The sequence below is a fragment of the Doryrhamphus excisus genome, chromosome 3, assembly GCF_030265055.1.
Source record: "Doryrhamphus excisus isolate RoL2022-K1 chromosome 3, RoL_Dexc_1.0, whole genome shotgun sequence".
NCBI lineage: Eukaryota > Metazoa > Chordata > Actinopteri > Syngnathiformes > Syngnathidae > Doryrhamphus > Doryrhamphus excisus.
In genome coordinates this window covers 18387924-18405165 of record NC_080468.1, presented here as the reverse complement: position 1 = coordinate 18405165, position 17242 = coordinate 18387924, and the positions used below count along the sequence as shown (strand labels likewise).

At 41.6% G+C, this 17242-nt stretch overlaps 1 protein-coding gene across 2 annotated transcripts in view; it reads right to left on the bottom strand.

Annotated features, from left to right (window-relative positions):
* The window catches only part of sbf1 (SET binding factor 1), a 35645-nt gene that overhangs the window by 17243 nt on the left and 1160 nt on the right, over positions 1-17242 (bottom strand). Inside the window, exons 2-10 of one of the 2 annotated variants that reach the window (XM_058067283.1) lie at positions 8775-8866; positions 7860-7997; positions 7637-7765; positions 7380-7490; positions 5168-5197; positions 2723-2828; positions 2413-2545; positions 2235-2343; positions 1896-2009 (exon numbers count right to left, since the gene is read on the bottom strand). In XM_058067283.1, the coding sequence (XP_057923266.1) occupies positions 1896-2009; positions 2235-2343; positions 2413-2545; positions 2723-2828; positions 5168-5197; positions 7380-7490; positions 7637-7765; positions 7860-7997; positions 8775-8866 (962 nt within the window). The remainder of the gene's footprint in view (positions 1-1895; positions 2010-2234; positions 2344-2412; positions 2546-2722; positions 2829-5167; positions 5198-7379; positions 7491-7636; positions 7766-7859; positions 7998-8774; positions 8867-17242) is intronic. The other variant, XM_058067284.1, reaches the window with a different exon arrangement.

The window sequence follows — 17242 nt, the reverse complement described above, 5'->3', positions numbered from 1 at the left end:
GTTTTGCTCATGACGTGCTTATGTCAAACATACACTATGGGCGCTTACGTTAAAAGGCAAACGAAAGCACTTCGTACAGCTCAAGTGGGCCTTTCGTACGCGTTGCCGGCATGGTGCACGTGCACCCCGCAAACATAATTAGTGCGGCCAACGCACATTCAGATATTTGTACGTCCCACATGTGTGTCGAGATATTACTACACTGCAAGTACGTTCTTCACGAACAAAAGAAACCACAAGGATTTGGAGAAAGCCAAAAATCCATAAATAATAGTGATATGGTGAAAAATATGAATAAAATAAAAAAAAAAAACATGATGGATTTGTTTTCCATTCCTATTGCATTTACAGAATTATGATGTAAAAAGCAATATTGAGTTTAAATTCTTCCCGTCACTATTTTTCACGATAACACTGTATAATACAAAAGTGAGTACACCCCCTAACATTTCTGCAAATATTTAACATCTCTTCATGGGGCACCAACATTGAAAAAATTACATTTAATATTGAATATTATTGACTATATAGTATACATATGTAATTTGTCATTTGATTACAGCACATATTGTGCCAAAACCTTTGTTTACAAATATTTAAAAGCACATTTCAATAAGCCCTGACAGCACTGATATAATCAGGGTTTAAAATTATTAAAAAAAAATAAAAGGTAACAAATGTTTTAGACCTTTAGACCGTGTTCATGCAACAATGACGGCAGTAGATCCCGACCGAGATGAACCAATCTCATCCTAGATTCAGCTAAGCCCTGATTTAGGGTTGCCTATCAACAATCTATAGCACCATTGTTCCTGCATGCTTCCCACACACCAGATTACATCTCTTTCAGAAACACGCTGATCGGTTTTCCTCTTTTGCAATGACGTCCGCATAAGGCCCAGACCGGCTGTTACATTCATGTTTGCTTATATGTCAGGTCATTTTATTTCAGAAAAAAAATCATTATATTAAATGGCTGAAACATAACAGATATAACCCCTCTTCAAGATCTAGAAAAAATGATGAAACAAAAAAACCATCAGCTCTGTCTATGCAGGGTGCCAATAAAATGTACCCTGTAAAGCCTATAATTAATATAATTATAGTCACTATAATGGATACATTGATTTTTCCAACGATTAAATTGACAATTAAATCGACATATAAGGGTTTGCACATCTGCGTCATCAGTGTCTCTGTGCTACACATCTGGATGACACGAGGGTTCACTCTGCATGTGTCTGAGCGCATTGGCTCTATACGAAATGAACACAGAAGAGAGTGAGCATCTCCTCAGCTATGACACCTATACAGTGTAGCGTTGCTGTGAGTATTTCCTGTTTCCCAGAGTGCTTTGCTGTACAGTTTTGGTACAAAAGGCTGGCAAGCACATAGGAGTTGGTTGATGTGTTTTTATCCACCAACTCTGTGTGTGTGTGTGTGTGTGTGTGTGTGTGTGTGTGTGTGTGTGTGTGTGTGTGTGTGTGTGTGTGTGCGTGTAGTACTGTAGGTCTGCAGTGTAACATGACTAAAAACATCACAGACTAAAGGAGCTGATAAAATTTTGTGTTTTTGTAATTCTGTCATTTTCTAAACTTAAGATTTTTATGAGAGAACTACCTCAAGTGCAGTTAAAACAGGTTTTCATAGTTTCACAGATATAACTGAATGGCTGTGGATGGAGTCTTCCTAGGCTGTGGAACACATACACAACAATGGAGAGGCGACAATGCGCAGGAATACGAACGACTGAGGGGTGCAACAGTTTTGTGATGCAATTGGTTGGTCGGTTGTCAACAACCACTGAAGTCAACTCCGTCATTCGGTCCGAGGGGAGTCAATTTAAATGGGTTCCACTGCATGACATGTTTGGGGGTCTAGACACCAGTTCTTACCATTGAAAGCGCAGTCTGAGTCTGCTGAAGGAGGGGCTCAGGTAGAAGGGAGATGTGGACACACTCTGGTATGGTAACGGTGCCACCGTCAAGGTCAGCAATGATGACATCCAACTAAAACACACACAGACAAATTGCGTGTACATTTACCCCACGACCCTCGTGAGGATAAGCGGTAGAAAATGAATGAATGAATGGAAAAAACAACAGCATATTTCATATTTCACCTACATCACAAAGCTGAGGTGCACTTTTTTTCTTGCACTACTTCTTTTTTGAGTATGCGGCCCTCAGTGGAAGTAGGTTGGACATCCCTGTGTTATAGTGATGACAACTCACCAGTTCTTGTGTCTCAGAGCGGAAAAAAGAATTGACGCCGATGATGAAAGGGGTGGGAGTACTCAGGACCTCCAGGAGTTTACCAGGCAAGATGGGAACATATGTGAAGCTGGGGAGACACATATAGAGCGCATTAGCAGTTGGTATGCTACTTTACATGACATATTCCAAAACTTGCCTGTATTTAAGGGGGAACATGATGGCCAACAGTCCACGGCAGGCATCTGTTAGTCGCTGGTAACTGCTCGACAGGAACAGGATCTTATGCTCCGTGAGGGCAGCACAGAACAGGTATAGCACATTGACGATGCCTGCAGGAGAATAGGACATGTCGGTATTGATAAGAATACAAAAAGGGACAACTTTGTGAGCATCATTTAGTATCAACAAAGACCACTGGATAACAATCCCAATCATCTAAATCACAGCCACAAGATACAATCAGGAAATGCTGTGTCGGTGTAGTGTTATGTTAGGTTTGTCCGTACCAAGCTGTCGGAAGAGCTGGGCTGCGCTGCTGCCGCTGACGGGAAGGGAATCATTGATGGGAGTCTGGATAACCTGTCGGTCGCCAGCGCCTAATGTGATGGTCCGCTACAGGTAAAGCGAGACGAGAAGAAACAGGTTTCATTAAAACGGCATGCGGTGGCGGAGGAACGTGCGTTGCTTCTCAGAAACAGCAGCGTGGTTTAATCACAGTGTGCTCGGGGGGAAGCGTGAATCAGCACAATAGAGAATTCCAGAAGCTTTGCAGGTACGTGATGAATAAGACACAAGCCATTCCAGCTGATGCTCACGGTAAATCAACACCAGAGCCACCATATCAATGAATTTTGAAGGGGGGGGGGGTCGGTATCCCTCTGACATGGAAAGTGTCATACAAGAGAGAGCCGTCTACTGTTGTCTAACAGGTGCACACTTGTGTTGGATGCGGTTTGATGTGCATGGATGATTCATTTTGCGGGCTTAGTGTGTCCAGAGGTCAAATTAATCACCGCAGTCGCTTCTCTTTATGTCGGTGACCAACTAATCAGGCCTCCGGCGGACTGTAAATCTGTTCTCCCACTGCATTCCATTTTCAGTTCCATTTACATTAAGGTCCATCAAAACTGTGCAATGAAAATGTTTACACTGTACATGCTGTATATACGGTATGTTATTCATACATAATACACGAAAGAATCATTCATTAAAATTACAGAATGAAAAGATCATCAAGAAATGATTCAGTCAAGAATTTCAACAAACATCACCAGTAGGCAACTGATGACATTCATACATATGTGAAGCCTGATGGGCATTTTTTTATATTAAAGTTGGCTCTGTTTTCTTTGAATTTTACACTAATTCGGGAATGACTCAAAAAAGGCTAAATATTTCATACTAGGTCGACACTTCGGTCATGTTTTGCAATTCCAGGCCATTTTTCTTTACTGGAAGTGAAGGCAAAATGGCTCTTTTGATGCTCGAGGTTGCCGACCCCTGGCCTAGGTGGTCCTAAAAGTTACATACACTACTTTTTATGGCGCTATTGTTATTCAATTTAAAAAAAACATCTTGGCTGGAGAAATGAACAAAACCTGCAAGTAACACTGCGGTCGATATGCACACTTTCATTAAAGAGACGCCTGGGTTCTAAACTATAGCGGCAATTCCAGTGCATGGTGGAAGCGGGTTATTGTGTTACTTTTCAAACAGGAAAATTAATGAAGGGGTTTGATGTGTTCAAGCGGCACAATGATAAGTAAGCGATGTGATTTCTGAAAGGCAAATGTTGCAGCATGATCTCGTGCTTTCGGCAAAAACAGCCACTGGCGAGCTCTGAGCAACTCAATACTGTGACACAATAACTGATCGTCAGGTATGTTTAAGAAATACTCTTTTTTCCACAAATGCATGTAAAATATGGCAATTGATGTTAGGTATGCAGCTCTAATGGGGAACCATTGCTACATGCTATCATTGCTGATGGATTCATCCATGTTACAACATGCATTTGGACATTGTATCATTGTGCCAAGTTTTATTATTATTATTATTCCATTGGAAATCGTGAACTTTCTCTTCATCTGGCATATGCATAGGATGACATTTTGACAGATGAAAATCATTTTGGGCTTGTACATATCAAGGAATCTTGCAATCCTGCAAGACTTAGACAATTGTCATACCTGTTTTGTGAATTAGCCTAAAATGGCAATTTGTTTCTCGTGACAAAAATGAGGGTTAGGGTTCTATTTTTTTTTATTTATTTAGGGATTGGCTGGCGACCGGTCCAGGGTGGACCCCGCCTCTCGCCCGAAGACAGCTGGGATAGGCTCCAGCACCCCCGCGACCCTCGTAAGGAAAAAGCGGTAGAAAATGAATGAATGAATGAATTTATTTAGGCTTCTATTTTTGAGGGGGGCTGACGTCATTGCAGGACCCCATTGAATGCGTTGCTCAGACGCAATGCATTATGGGAATAATGTGTGATGCGTTTAGTGTTATTTGTAAGATGACACCGTGAGCCAAACTGTTATATTGTCTTAGTGTTTTATATAAAGGGCTTAAGCCAAATCACGTGGGGATCAAGAAAGATCCACTGTGGCCACTCCGTAATCATGAAAAAGCCGAAAGAAACAAACCAAAAAAATACTGACCTCCTGCAAATTCCAATGTGTTGACAAGCCGATTGGCTCCTGCTAAAGAATCACCTACCATTTCCTTACTGACTCGCGAGTGGCGGAGTATTTAATTAGTAGTAGTTCTGAAATAAAGGAAAAAGTAGCCATTTTCTTGCTTAATTTGAGCTACTTTTAAAAGGAACCCAACGGATCAGTTCTTGTTCACATTTTTTATGAAATCTGGGACATACTGTGTTTGGAGAAAAGGAAGAGAAGGGAGGATCAAGGATCAGTGTGACGAGGGAGAATAAAGTCAAGCATGCATACCAAACTGTCTCCTCTCTCCTCCTGGCCCGGCTACACAAGCATCCAGTTGAGAGACAGAGACACACACACACACACACACACACACAAATGTAACCGGCAGGATAACACACAGGTTATGACCAACCATGATGTGGACACAGTACAGCTCAAATTGGTGAGATGCAAAATAATATTACTGGAATAAAGAATACATCCATGCAAGATGCAAAAGAAAGTAAAGCAGTTATCTGGTAACAAATGAAGCATTTCATATAAATAGCTCAATGTATTTTTGGAATGATGCAGAATGTAATTTGGACTATAATGAGTACTAAAAGTCAAACTGGCAACCTTCAATAAATGCCATCCATACAAAATATGTTTTGTAAAAGACACTAAAATACACATGCTACATGCCACACAGCATGGCAATGACCTCCAACAGACACAAGTTCATTTTCTTAGTTATGCCAAACATGTCTCGCCAAGATGAGATTTAGTCAGTCGACTATCCTGGTAATGATTATAAATATATACAGAGAGTGGATCCTATTAAGACCGTATCGGATCTATACTAGTGTGATTAGATCAATATTTTTTTAACTGTGGGGGGGGTTTGTTGTGTTGCTCATATTGTCACAAAGATTTGTTATTGTTTGGCCTGAACGGTGCATTCACAGTGCTGTCTGCATGTGTGTTAAGACCGATTAGATGCGAGTCTCCCATTCAGACGATGCCGTACAAAGCCATCTGCCATCCCATATGGTCTCCTAGCAACTGCAGAGATGGTTTGTAGCTTTTTTATGTGTTACCAGTGGTAGTTCAGCAAAATCATGAGAAATAAAATGTAGGAAAAACAATAATAGGTTTGAAATGATGAACATGCTCCTGTATGAGTTTGATCACAAAAGAGACCCCAAAAAGCTACAGTGCCACAATTTAAAAATGAAGGGTGCATTCCTTTGAAGAAGAGAAAACATCTCCAGCTTGTTTGATTTTGAACACAATTAACAACATGGGCTTTTAGATTGGTCGAGCTTAATAGATTGACAACATTACCTGGAGACAGGCCAGCAGCCAGTCACAGGCCAGGACCTGTGGAACCTTGTCTAAACTACAATCTGAGGACTCAATTATCTGTAACACAGAGGAACCGGTGTACAGTATGGGGCAGAAAGGTATTGCAACATTGGCAAACCACAATAGGTGGATCAGATACAAATATAAATTGTAGTTTGGACATACTGGAGCCTCCCTTTTCATACGTGCCGGTGTTCGTACCATTTGTTTTTTTATTAAAATTAGTGCCACAAATATGCATAAACATGGGTTCTTTTCAAGTTGGGACACTGTAGACAGATTCCACCTAGGCTATCCTTTAATCAACTTTATTATGTGTATGTGGGTGTGATTAATTTGTTCATGAAAAACATACAGAATGATGAAAAAAAACTCTTATTTCTGAGTGTTTGCATGTGTGTTTTAATATATTTTGTACTCTCTTTTTTTGGTCAGACCTTTTGGAACAAATTAATGACAAAACAGAGTTTTCATTGTATGTGCATTATACAAAAAGCCTAATTAATAATTGTAATTATTTTACAAAAATGAATGATATCTTGAATAAGTATTTTTTTAATTATACATAAAATATGAAATGAAAATTATTAATACAAAACTGTCTAAAAATCAATCAATTAAAAAGAACATTTTTTTAAATTATACTTGCGCGATAAGTTTCTTTTTACATCTAGTTTTTTTATTTTCATGTATATAATATATATACCATATCAGGGTAGTTTGTAGGAAGTATCACATGACTACGTAGATGATGCACAAGACTGGGTCCACAAGAACCAGATGCGATTTTTACATACATTTTAAGAAAAATGTAGAAATATGAGGAAAGAAGGGGACACAGGAGGACAAAACACTGTGACTGCAAATGAAAGCATAGAAATGCATATGATAGCGTCGAGTAAATGTTTGCAGGGTGGCTCCTTGCCAAGTGACAAGCATGCCAAAAATGGCTGCATGTGCAAGGAGCCTGCACCCCGCCCCTATTCAAATTGCTACACTGCTCGGGACAGCCAGATCCAAAAGTACTGACACAGCAACTTTGATACAGCATAAGGAAAGGCATCATGGTTTATTTTCAGTGTCAGGCTTCACTCAAATCATGTCAAAACGTTCAACTTCTGTTGGGAAAACATAAGAGAAGTTGGGCTGGTACCTGAGAGCCTCCGGCGATCGGGATGACACATGTGAGGAGATTTCCAATGACAGTCTCTAAGGGGACAGTCATGCCATCGACATGGACGGTGTAGACCAGCGCCAGACAGTTCTGTTCAGACAATGGTCAGAGTTGAAGAGGTTGGCAAAAGAAATGTGCTCAAAGGCTGAAGAATATGATGACTTGTAGGAGCTAAGGGGTCCCAAGTGGTGTAACTGTGTCTTCTCTGGGAAGAAATCTTAAATCAAGCAACCTACCCTGAAAACCTCAGTGTAGTCCAACCGAGACACCAAGACGAGGCTCTTGGGGGCAAAAACCTGAGTTGGTTGAATAATCGTTGGCTCTTCATCCACCTCATCCACTTCACTGGCCTGCGCCTTCTGTAACTGTGCACAGAGTGAATGGACGCTCCATGAAAGTCAGCGAGTAGCCAGGGGATCATAATGAAATGGTAGGCCAACACATTCCTAACTGCCTCACCTGTGGGTTGTCCAGGCCCTCCCAGAACGTGAAGCAGGCACAGTAGTGACGCTCTGAGTTGATGTCCGTCAAAACTGCTACAAAGAAGGAGGCGGGCTGCCGCTCGGGAACCAGCTGCCAACCGCTAGGCTGGCAGAACTACCAAAGGACAGAGAAGCATAACGTGAAAAAAAACAATAAAGAGTTGATACTTGATTATTTTGGAGCTTACACTGAACAGGAAGCAGGTTTTAATATTGTGAAACTTCAGCAGTTATGTTGCACTTGTCATTTCAGAAGATTTACGTGTCGACAAAAACGGCCGACCATGCATGTTGACGTTAATCAGGCACTTATAGTAATAATAAGAACTCTTGTAAACATTAAAGGGGTTCCACTGTATGGTATGCTAATATTTGAAAATATAAATTGTTATTGTGGCAATCAATGCCATCATAGCCAGTGTGGACTTGGGTAAGCAAACAGTGAACATTTGCCTTGTTTGATGTTTTTCTCTGAGTATGACATTGAGCGGCCTGTGCAAGCATGTTTGCCTATGGCTGGTTGCTTTTATCCAACATCAATATGCATCAAGTTGTTTGACATTTGAGCAAAGCAATAGAAAGGCTTTAAAGGGGTTCATATTTGTCCTTTATCTCACCAAGCACAGCGATGAGGGATAATTTAACAGCCTTTTTTGCACCGTACAATGAGCCGGCTGTGACTATTGCTTCACTCGCCAGTGATAAACACTACAGACTATGTTAATATTAACACCGAACCTCCAAATTTGTAGCGCTATTGCTGCTTATAATGCTGGTATTAGGATCATATATGCAATACAGGATATATGTCACAAAAAGTGACATATAGAGTTGAACACCCGGTTCGAGCCGCTGTTCTATAGGAACACTCACTGATCCAATGTTGACTTACCAGCTCCACCCCTTGTGGGAACGGGCTGTCCTCCCAGTCTTTCTCAGGAAACCGCTGGAGAATGCGACCTTGACCCTCACCTTCACCTTCCACTAGAGGGGCAAGAGAGACAGATGCAGAGGTCAGTCCTTGTTCTGGTTGTTTCTAATAATAGCATACGTTTTCAGTGACGACATATTACTGTATTGCTGGTGAAACAACACAAGATTACTAAAATATGGGTGGGTTTCACGGGCAACCGGCTTATGTTGACAACCATGTCATGTCAACAAAAGTGGTCATCCATGTTTGTGAAGTATTTCCATAATGTCTATAATATTAACTCTCTAACAAGATCTCAGTGTATAGACTGGTCATATATCTCATCTCGTCTCATTATCTACATACTGTATTGTATATAACTCTGGGAAAAACTGTTGATTTTTGTTAATACTTGGGTCGTTTTCTATATTGTGTATTTTGTACTGCTTAACTGACTCTGTACTCTTGCTGCTGTGCAATACAAATTTCCCCACTGAGGGACGAATAAAGGCATATCTTAATCTTAATCTTAATTAGGCAGGCACTTTGTTAGTCATTTGAAGAACGTGGTGGACCAGGACCACGTCAACGGGTTGTCGACATAAACGGGACTGACTTAAACAGGTTCCACTGTATATGCAAAATTTGCATTCAATCATGTGGTTCCTGATAAATGAGAACGACTTATGTAACCGCTACAGGCCTCATCTTTCAGCTTAGTTCAGTCAGAGACCCAACATGCCGTCACGGGTAAAGAGAACCAACGCCATTCTCCCGACACTGGGCTCAGTAAAACAGAGGAACAAATAATACACAAACAAGGCCAGCCACCAAAACACACAATGTATGCATGAAAAGCCCCGAGCCGGCACACATTTACATGTTTGAGCCTAAACCCAGACTCCTTGGCCAGGATGCTTAATAGTTAGGGGTTGATCCAAATTAGACTTTGACTAGCAGTTGGATCGAAGAAATAGCAGAGCGCGCCTGTCATAAAGAGGATCTCAGGCTAGTGTTTTTTTTTCCTGTAGGTCCTTGAAAACAGCAACATCCTCCTTTCAGAACTTGCGTTTTTGAAATATGTTCCTAAAGTGCTACTTTCATATAGAGAAACTTGGACAAGGATTTTTGCAAATGTTCTTTTCAAAAAAGACAGAGTCATTCTGCCCTATATTGAAGTTTTTGGAGTAGTTTCTTAAAAAAATCAGCAGCGAGGATCTAGGACGAGTCACCCATAAATAATGGCACAATTTTGTTTGATTTGGAAAATTTGGCTGATGTCAGCTGAATTTGTTCCCGCTGTCAAACTAATGAAGAAGATCATTATCATTGCCAACAACTTTTGTGATACAATCGACCACACGACCAGTTGAGTCGCTACTTTGATCAACATCAAATGTTATCTTGGCCCAAGACGGGACCCCTGGTTATAAATCTATATTTGGACCACTTTATGTAAGAGGGGCTTCATTGTTTTAGAGCCCACCCGTAATAATTAATGAAAGGGGCTAAATTCAAACAGTAAAAGGGACCCTAGTGTTGTCCATTAATGAGGCAGAAGAACAGCTTGCCACCTCGCACGCAGCCAACACGCTGTCATCGACGATGGCCTGACAGTCAGCGTTTGTGTAAGAATTTCATACAACAGTAGTCTTTCAAAGTGTGCTATGCTTGCTATATGTGTTTAATTAGGCCTGTCACCATAATTGATAAATCGATGAAATAATTAAAGTCAAAAATTGTCCCGGGCTTGAAAAATTGACACTAACATGAATGAAGGCACAGAAACAATTGTTTCTAAGGCGGATGTCACAGCCCCAGTGTGGGAATAATTCCGTTTTAAAGAGAATGAACAAAGTGAGCACATGAAGACTGACGACCCGATAAGTCGCATTTTTTTGTGATGAGGAAGAAGGCGAATACGACCTATGAACACCTTTTCAGTTGGTGCAGCAGAACCTTCGTCCTTACTGAGGTGTTTGGTCGGCAAAGTAAATCTAAACAAAATAGCACAAAATGCTGTGCGGCCACAGACAGTGTCGCTTGCTGCCTTGCAAAAGTAATGCAACCAAGTTTCAATACATTTCGGGAAATGTTCAAAATGTTTGGCAGACAATACGAATAGCCTGGGAGAACGTACATGTACATGTCATGAACAGCAATTCCTGAACTATAGAAGTAAATTGATTACCCACCACTGGTCTAGACAGTGCAACACACGATCATAGAATGAACTGAAAACTGCGTTTGTGCTCTTTTGTCAGTGTTTCACAGTGCCGCAACACACGGGTTGAAACAATGGTTGAAAACCATTTAGAAATCAAATGTATCCCTGCAAATGACAGCATCGCCTCCGTTAACAACACTGTCGCCCAGGAGACAATGTATGATGGGCTTTTTTGTGTTCAAAAGCACTCCAGCAAACTCACATCCTTCCTGCACAATGAGCACTCCCACCTCCCGGATCCACCAGAACAAAAAAGAAAGGTCCTCCAAGAGAGGAAATATGCTGAGAGATGGCATCTGTGGAATTACTATGGTTGTATTGGTGGTTTCAAACCCAAAGTTGCTTTCTCTGGTCGGAATCAGCTGCTGTGCTGCTAAACTTTGCTATAAAGGGTTCTTTCTTTACACAATGTAAAAAAACAAAAAAAAATCCAAGTAAACCAAAATGCGTCACAGCAAACCACATTAGGCTGCTCTCGCCTCTTGATTGTTAGCGGTAAGCACAAGGATGGAAACGTGATGGTTTGGTCTTTGGAATAGTGAATCTAACAACAATAAAGTGTCCTGTTAGTCATATTAAAAGTACAAATGTGATGGGGGCATCTGTTGCTGTTGCCTATTCACGTTTAGGCAAATATTTTATATCATTTAAATAACAGTACAGAACAAGTTAGATTATGAATCAAAACTTCAACCATCATTTGTGGGAACAGTTGCAAAACGGAAACTGTGTCACTGTTCAAGACCTCTAAAGTGCAACAAAACCTTGACTCAACATAGTTCTGCCTGGACCATGACTACCCAATGTATCACTGGATTGGGCTAATTCAAATGAATGGAAGGGCTGTACTCTTTATCCAAGAGTAGATGAAAGCCCAACAAGCCCCGTCTTCAAATCAACACTGCTCTAGACGCGTCAGATTCACCCCTTGGGGACTGGAACGATTGCTCCCTTGAGCGCCAAAAGACTTAAGCAGAAGAGTACTGACTCAGCCTTTGTCCAAAGAGGAGCCTGAGAAATTCTTCACATTCCAGGAAAACCATAAACACCAGAGGGGGGAGGGAGGGGGGCATCCCCAACAACCCCCCTCGAACATAATCACACCCTACACATTGTTTGAGTATTTTTAAGGCTCTTCTCATTCTTGACAACTTCAGCACACCAGGCATCTCCAGTAATAATAAGCCATAAACATAAGCCAATTAACATTTGTGGCAGTTTCAAAGAATATGAGTCGACGTATTGTTAACCTAATTATTTCACGTAGGAGATGAAGAAGAAATAGGCTTGTGGCTAACCACTGCTGTCAACATAATATGTGAGACACAAAAAGGTCAGTTTATGTTGACGTGTTTTCATCATTATCGACAATTGTGTCATTTGTGTCAGGCAACAGAGGTGGTCTACATGTGTTAAGGAAGTATGCATCTACATAAACTGCCCCCGGAAGCAAACACACACACACACACACACACCCCTCCTCTGCGTAGGAATGAGGGCAAGCGTGAGGGCCCGAGGGCCATCGTCTGCTTCATGAAGAACAAGCATTGAAGCACAGCAGACAAACAAATGTAACACTGACATACTGAGCGTCCCCTGCAATGCTGCAAATAGACTCCAATTTGAGACCCTATAAAATCAGTTCCAATTGTGTTATTTATTTATTATTCTGTTCTTATTTTGAAGACCAGAAGCGAGTTTGTGTGTTGAAACTGTCTGTTGATGGTTAAGACGAGCTGGGTGCAATAACAAGCGTTCCTCTGTTCCTTATTCCATTCAGACTTTGCACAAAGTCAGCGAGTATCGTAAAACGCTCAAACAGCCGCACCAGCATGCTCTGCTAAACTAAGCTAACCCACCTAGCTTCCATTCACGCTCCGTAAGGGGGGTTCTTCCCGCCAACTCACACTAGTGTTTCAGGTCGCCGTTTTGATGTGTTTAGTTCGGGAAGGGGCGGGTTATTGTTTGTTGTAAGATTGCGCCACAATTAAGCGGTCCTCCGGGAAAATACGTCCCCACACAACACTTCCTTCGCCACGAGATCGAGATTCCGCTTTTTACAGTAGATTCTGTTTTTATTGGCCAATTCCACGATTCCGATAACGTGGAAATCATTGGGCCTTCCGTGTTTTAAGTTTCTGAAACATTTCTTCTATTTAGCTTGAATATTGTCCGATACCAATTTTGCTCCGATAAAACACAAATCATACTTTTATAATTTATTGTGGAATGTTGGAACTGCACAATTCATACATACTACTTATGACTTACTTTGGAATGTGAAATGTTAGAAAAGGCTCGATCAAGTGACCACTCCTTCTCCTTGTTACTTTGTTAGCATGTTAGCACATGCTGTTGTGATTACGTGGGCTCTATCCGGTCGTGGTTGGATAGACGTGCTGGTGCGGAGTCTGAAATCGACTGCTTAGCACCAATAATGGAGATTTGGGATGCAGGCTAATATAGCCAATCGGGATATCCCGTGTTAGTGCAGAACAGGGTCGTCCATACTTGAAAAATAAAGGTGCGTCACGTTGATACATTTTGTACTTGAAATATGCTAAAACCAATCCAATGCACTGTGGGTCAATATATGCAAGCTATCTGAACAAAACATCAACATCTTAGCATTGCTAAGGGGTGTCAACTTAAATGAGTCCCACTGTATAGCAACATGCATAAACACATAAGTGGTAGGCTGCTGCATAAGGCCGCGTAATATGACCACCATGCGAATATGGATGCATTGTTATCACTTTCAAGGCCTTGCTGGTCAGTATTCAACATGCGCTCGTCGCAACCCACAGCCCAAAGTAGGGTTAACGTTACCACAGCAACTGACCAAACACAAAGCCATTGGAGTAGCTGACGGGTGAGCAGCCAGCACACACAAGCGTGAAGTGTACCACAGTCCCCCTGTCCCCCTATGAAAGGCAGATTGTGGGGGTTATTTCAGGAGGGCCTGAAAGGCTGCAGCCCTGCTCTGGAGGCTACAGAGGAAGTGGCTGCCCACAGGCAGGCACTGTTGGCAGCATCACACACACACACACACACACACACAAGCCTTTCAATTCTTATTTGCTTCATCTAACTAAATTCATAAGACAATTCTAAAGCGTCATGTAGATCTTCATTTGTTATTCATGCCTGATGAAACCAAGCGTGAGTGTGGCCTAAATGAGTCACTGCTTTGCAAAGTTCATGGATAGCCATCCATAATACAACAGCCAAAATCCACATTTTACTGCTTCACTACATCACGGGAAGCACAAAAAGCTGTCCTGAACACTGTCCACTGCTACAGCTTTACTGGCATTTTTCAGAGTGGCACAATCCAAAGAATATATTGCATCACTCAGAACACCGATATGACTTTGGCATGATCTGTCACATGAATGAACAAAAACAAACAACAAACTGCATTTTCTAGACAGATGGCAATCACATTTCCTGCCCACATGTCTCAGTTAAATTGAAGGAATCAATCTAAAGGCTATAGGTCAGTGTGCATGTGTCCTTAAAACATTTACCAGAGATAAAGAGACTGCACAATAGTTTGGGGTGACCCGATTCTGATATTGCAGCCTTGAATATCAGCCAAAATCAATCTAATATCAGCACAAATCATACATTTTTTGACTTGTTTAGTAACATGGAATGTTAGAAAAGGCTTGATCAAGTGATATTACTCAAACAGAGAATTATAGCAATAGTAAATGAAGAAAACCTGACCCATTTATTTCCGGATGCATCTGGGGTATAATTATATTAACAATAGGTATAATGTAGCGAGGCTCGACATGCTCAATGGAGCTTTTAAACACAAAACGACTAAGCAGGGGCTGGTTCTTTTCTCTTCTCATGACTTTTTACCGTACCGTGAAAGTTTCTCGCGCTTTTAAACATCAGCGGACGTTTCAGTCTTGCACTCCTGCTACGTCTTTTTCCACTACATTGGCAATACAGCTGGCCACACGATGGAGAAGTGGCTTGCATATTGGCCACGTAGTCAGGAGATCGTGAAGACCTGGGTTCTGTATGGAGTTTGCATGTTTTCCCCGTACGTGCGTGGGTTTTCTCCGGTTACTCCCACATTCCAAAAACATGTTAGGTTGATTGGCGACTCCAAAAATTGGAATGTGAGTGTGAATGGCTGTTTGTCGACCAGTCCAGAGTGTACCCGACTCTCGCCCAAAGACAGCTGGGATAGGCTCCAGCATACCCGTGACCCTCGTGAGGATAAGCGGTCATAAAAATGAAAAAAACGTATAAAAATGGCACCCAATGCCCTTTCATTTTCAAGGTGGAAAAAGTTTGGACACCTCTAATCATCAAGCTAACTAATATGGTTTTATTGGCGTATTTCAGATGCATGTCCTTTTCCTGGCTTTCAGACACACAGAGGGTCAATCTGTATTCTCCCTTTAAACAAAAAAGTCTCCAAGGCTCTCTCCCCATTTCCTGTTTGGGTCTTGGATTGTGAGAGTGATTGGCTGCTGGGTCCTCAGCACAGTGGAGGAACCGCTGTCAAAACACAGTGACAAGCCACGGTTGTTCTCTGGGGACCCTTGCTATGAGAACCACACCCCTGCAACGATGGACACCACCCAACTCACAGGCACCATTTTGGCTCCAAATGAGCTGTACTGATGGCAATAGCAGCATGAGTAAAGTGACACCTTAGAAACATGGAAAAGCGCCATTCATTCGTTCGTCATCAGACACAGGTTTGCTTGCGTGAGGTGACACACTCAGTCACATGAGCGGCGATGACGTAAGCCTTGATTACCCGTCACTGCCCCGGCCTGCAGAACATTCCTCTGACTTGAGTGACAACTTGCACCCACATTCACACACACGAACATGCACACACACAGGCAGGATGCATGAAATATTTAGACACAGAAGGAACCGCTGCTGTGCTGCAGAATTCCTGGTATTCTTAGGATTGAGAACTTGAGTTATTCTGAGTTTGGAGCTATTTACATACAGCTGAGAAATACTGTGCAAGAATAATGCATAATCAAGTAAACCTAGATTTTAAATACGGTATTTCTTCAGCCACCGAGGTGTACAACCCTTAGTGTACAAATGCGTATTGACACTTTTTCCATACAATAATTTAATTGTATCTATAATACGTGTAATAGTAGGGTGAATCAATTACAATTTTCTAACCCATCATCGACCTTTAAAGAGCAGCGATCTACTGATTCTGATTTTGGCCGATACCAATTTCATACACCGTCAATGTCCCAATCGAATTTTGCTAAAAGACATCAACAATCCCTGTGAAACAATACAAACGTGTCATTTTAACTGCACGTGAGATAGTTATCTCAAAGAGAAATGAAAAGATTAGAGGACAAACTACTAAATCATATCAGTCTTTTATTTTTCACATTTTAAGAACAAAACTTGTACAACGGCTTACACTGCAGACCTGATTTGAGCCTCTTACCAAAAATAAAGTGCGTAGCCACCAAAAATGGCTGGTCGCCCAATGTCATGAACTCCATCATTTTCCCAGAAGTAGCTTTGCTTCTTTCTTCTTGCTCATAAGCACTAACAGCGGCCCACTGCCTGGCTCTTTGCTTCGGCTAGCTTTAGCTCAATTGCCAGCTGTCAGTCTGGCAGAGCAAAAGTGGACTGACTCAGACCTTTGCAGACCTTTACAAGGGTCCGTTTTAACATTCCTCACTTACGACTTAGTTACTCAATTATGCAGAGTGCCATGAATGTATAAGGTTAAGGCATTTATTATTTTTACAGTTTTTGCAGCGCTTTATTTGCAAATTTCCCCACTGAGGGACGAATAAAGGCATATCGTAATCTTAATCTTTAGCTCTGCAATGCTACAAGGGCACTTCAGCTTTACAGATGCCATGTCAACAGCGTGCAGTGGTCCACACATGGTGATACCTGCACCAATAAACACAGTAAGCTATGATAAGATAACACGGGGTCAACTGATATCAATCAATTGGATGCTGACAATAACGGAACCACTGAGGTATCTTGTAGTAGCTTGACTGAAACGTTCAGCACAAAGTTGCTGTCAACAGCATTACAAACACAATAATCTTCATCACGTTACTGTTAACGAGGCACGCTTGTAGTGATTCATTAAAATCCTTAAGCATCCAGCATGTCTGGCTTCCAGATGATTTTAAAAGGCCTGCTCACCGTTCAGCATTGCATTCGGGCCCAATTCAACAGG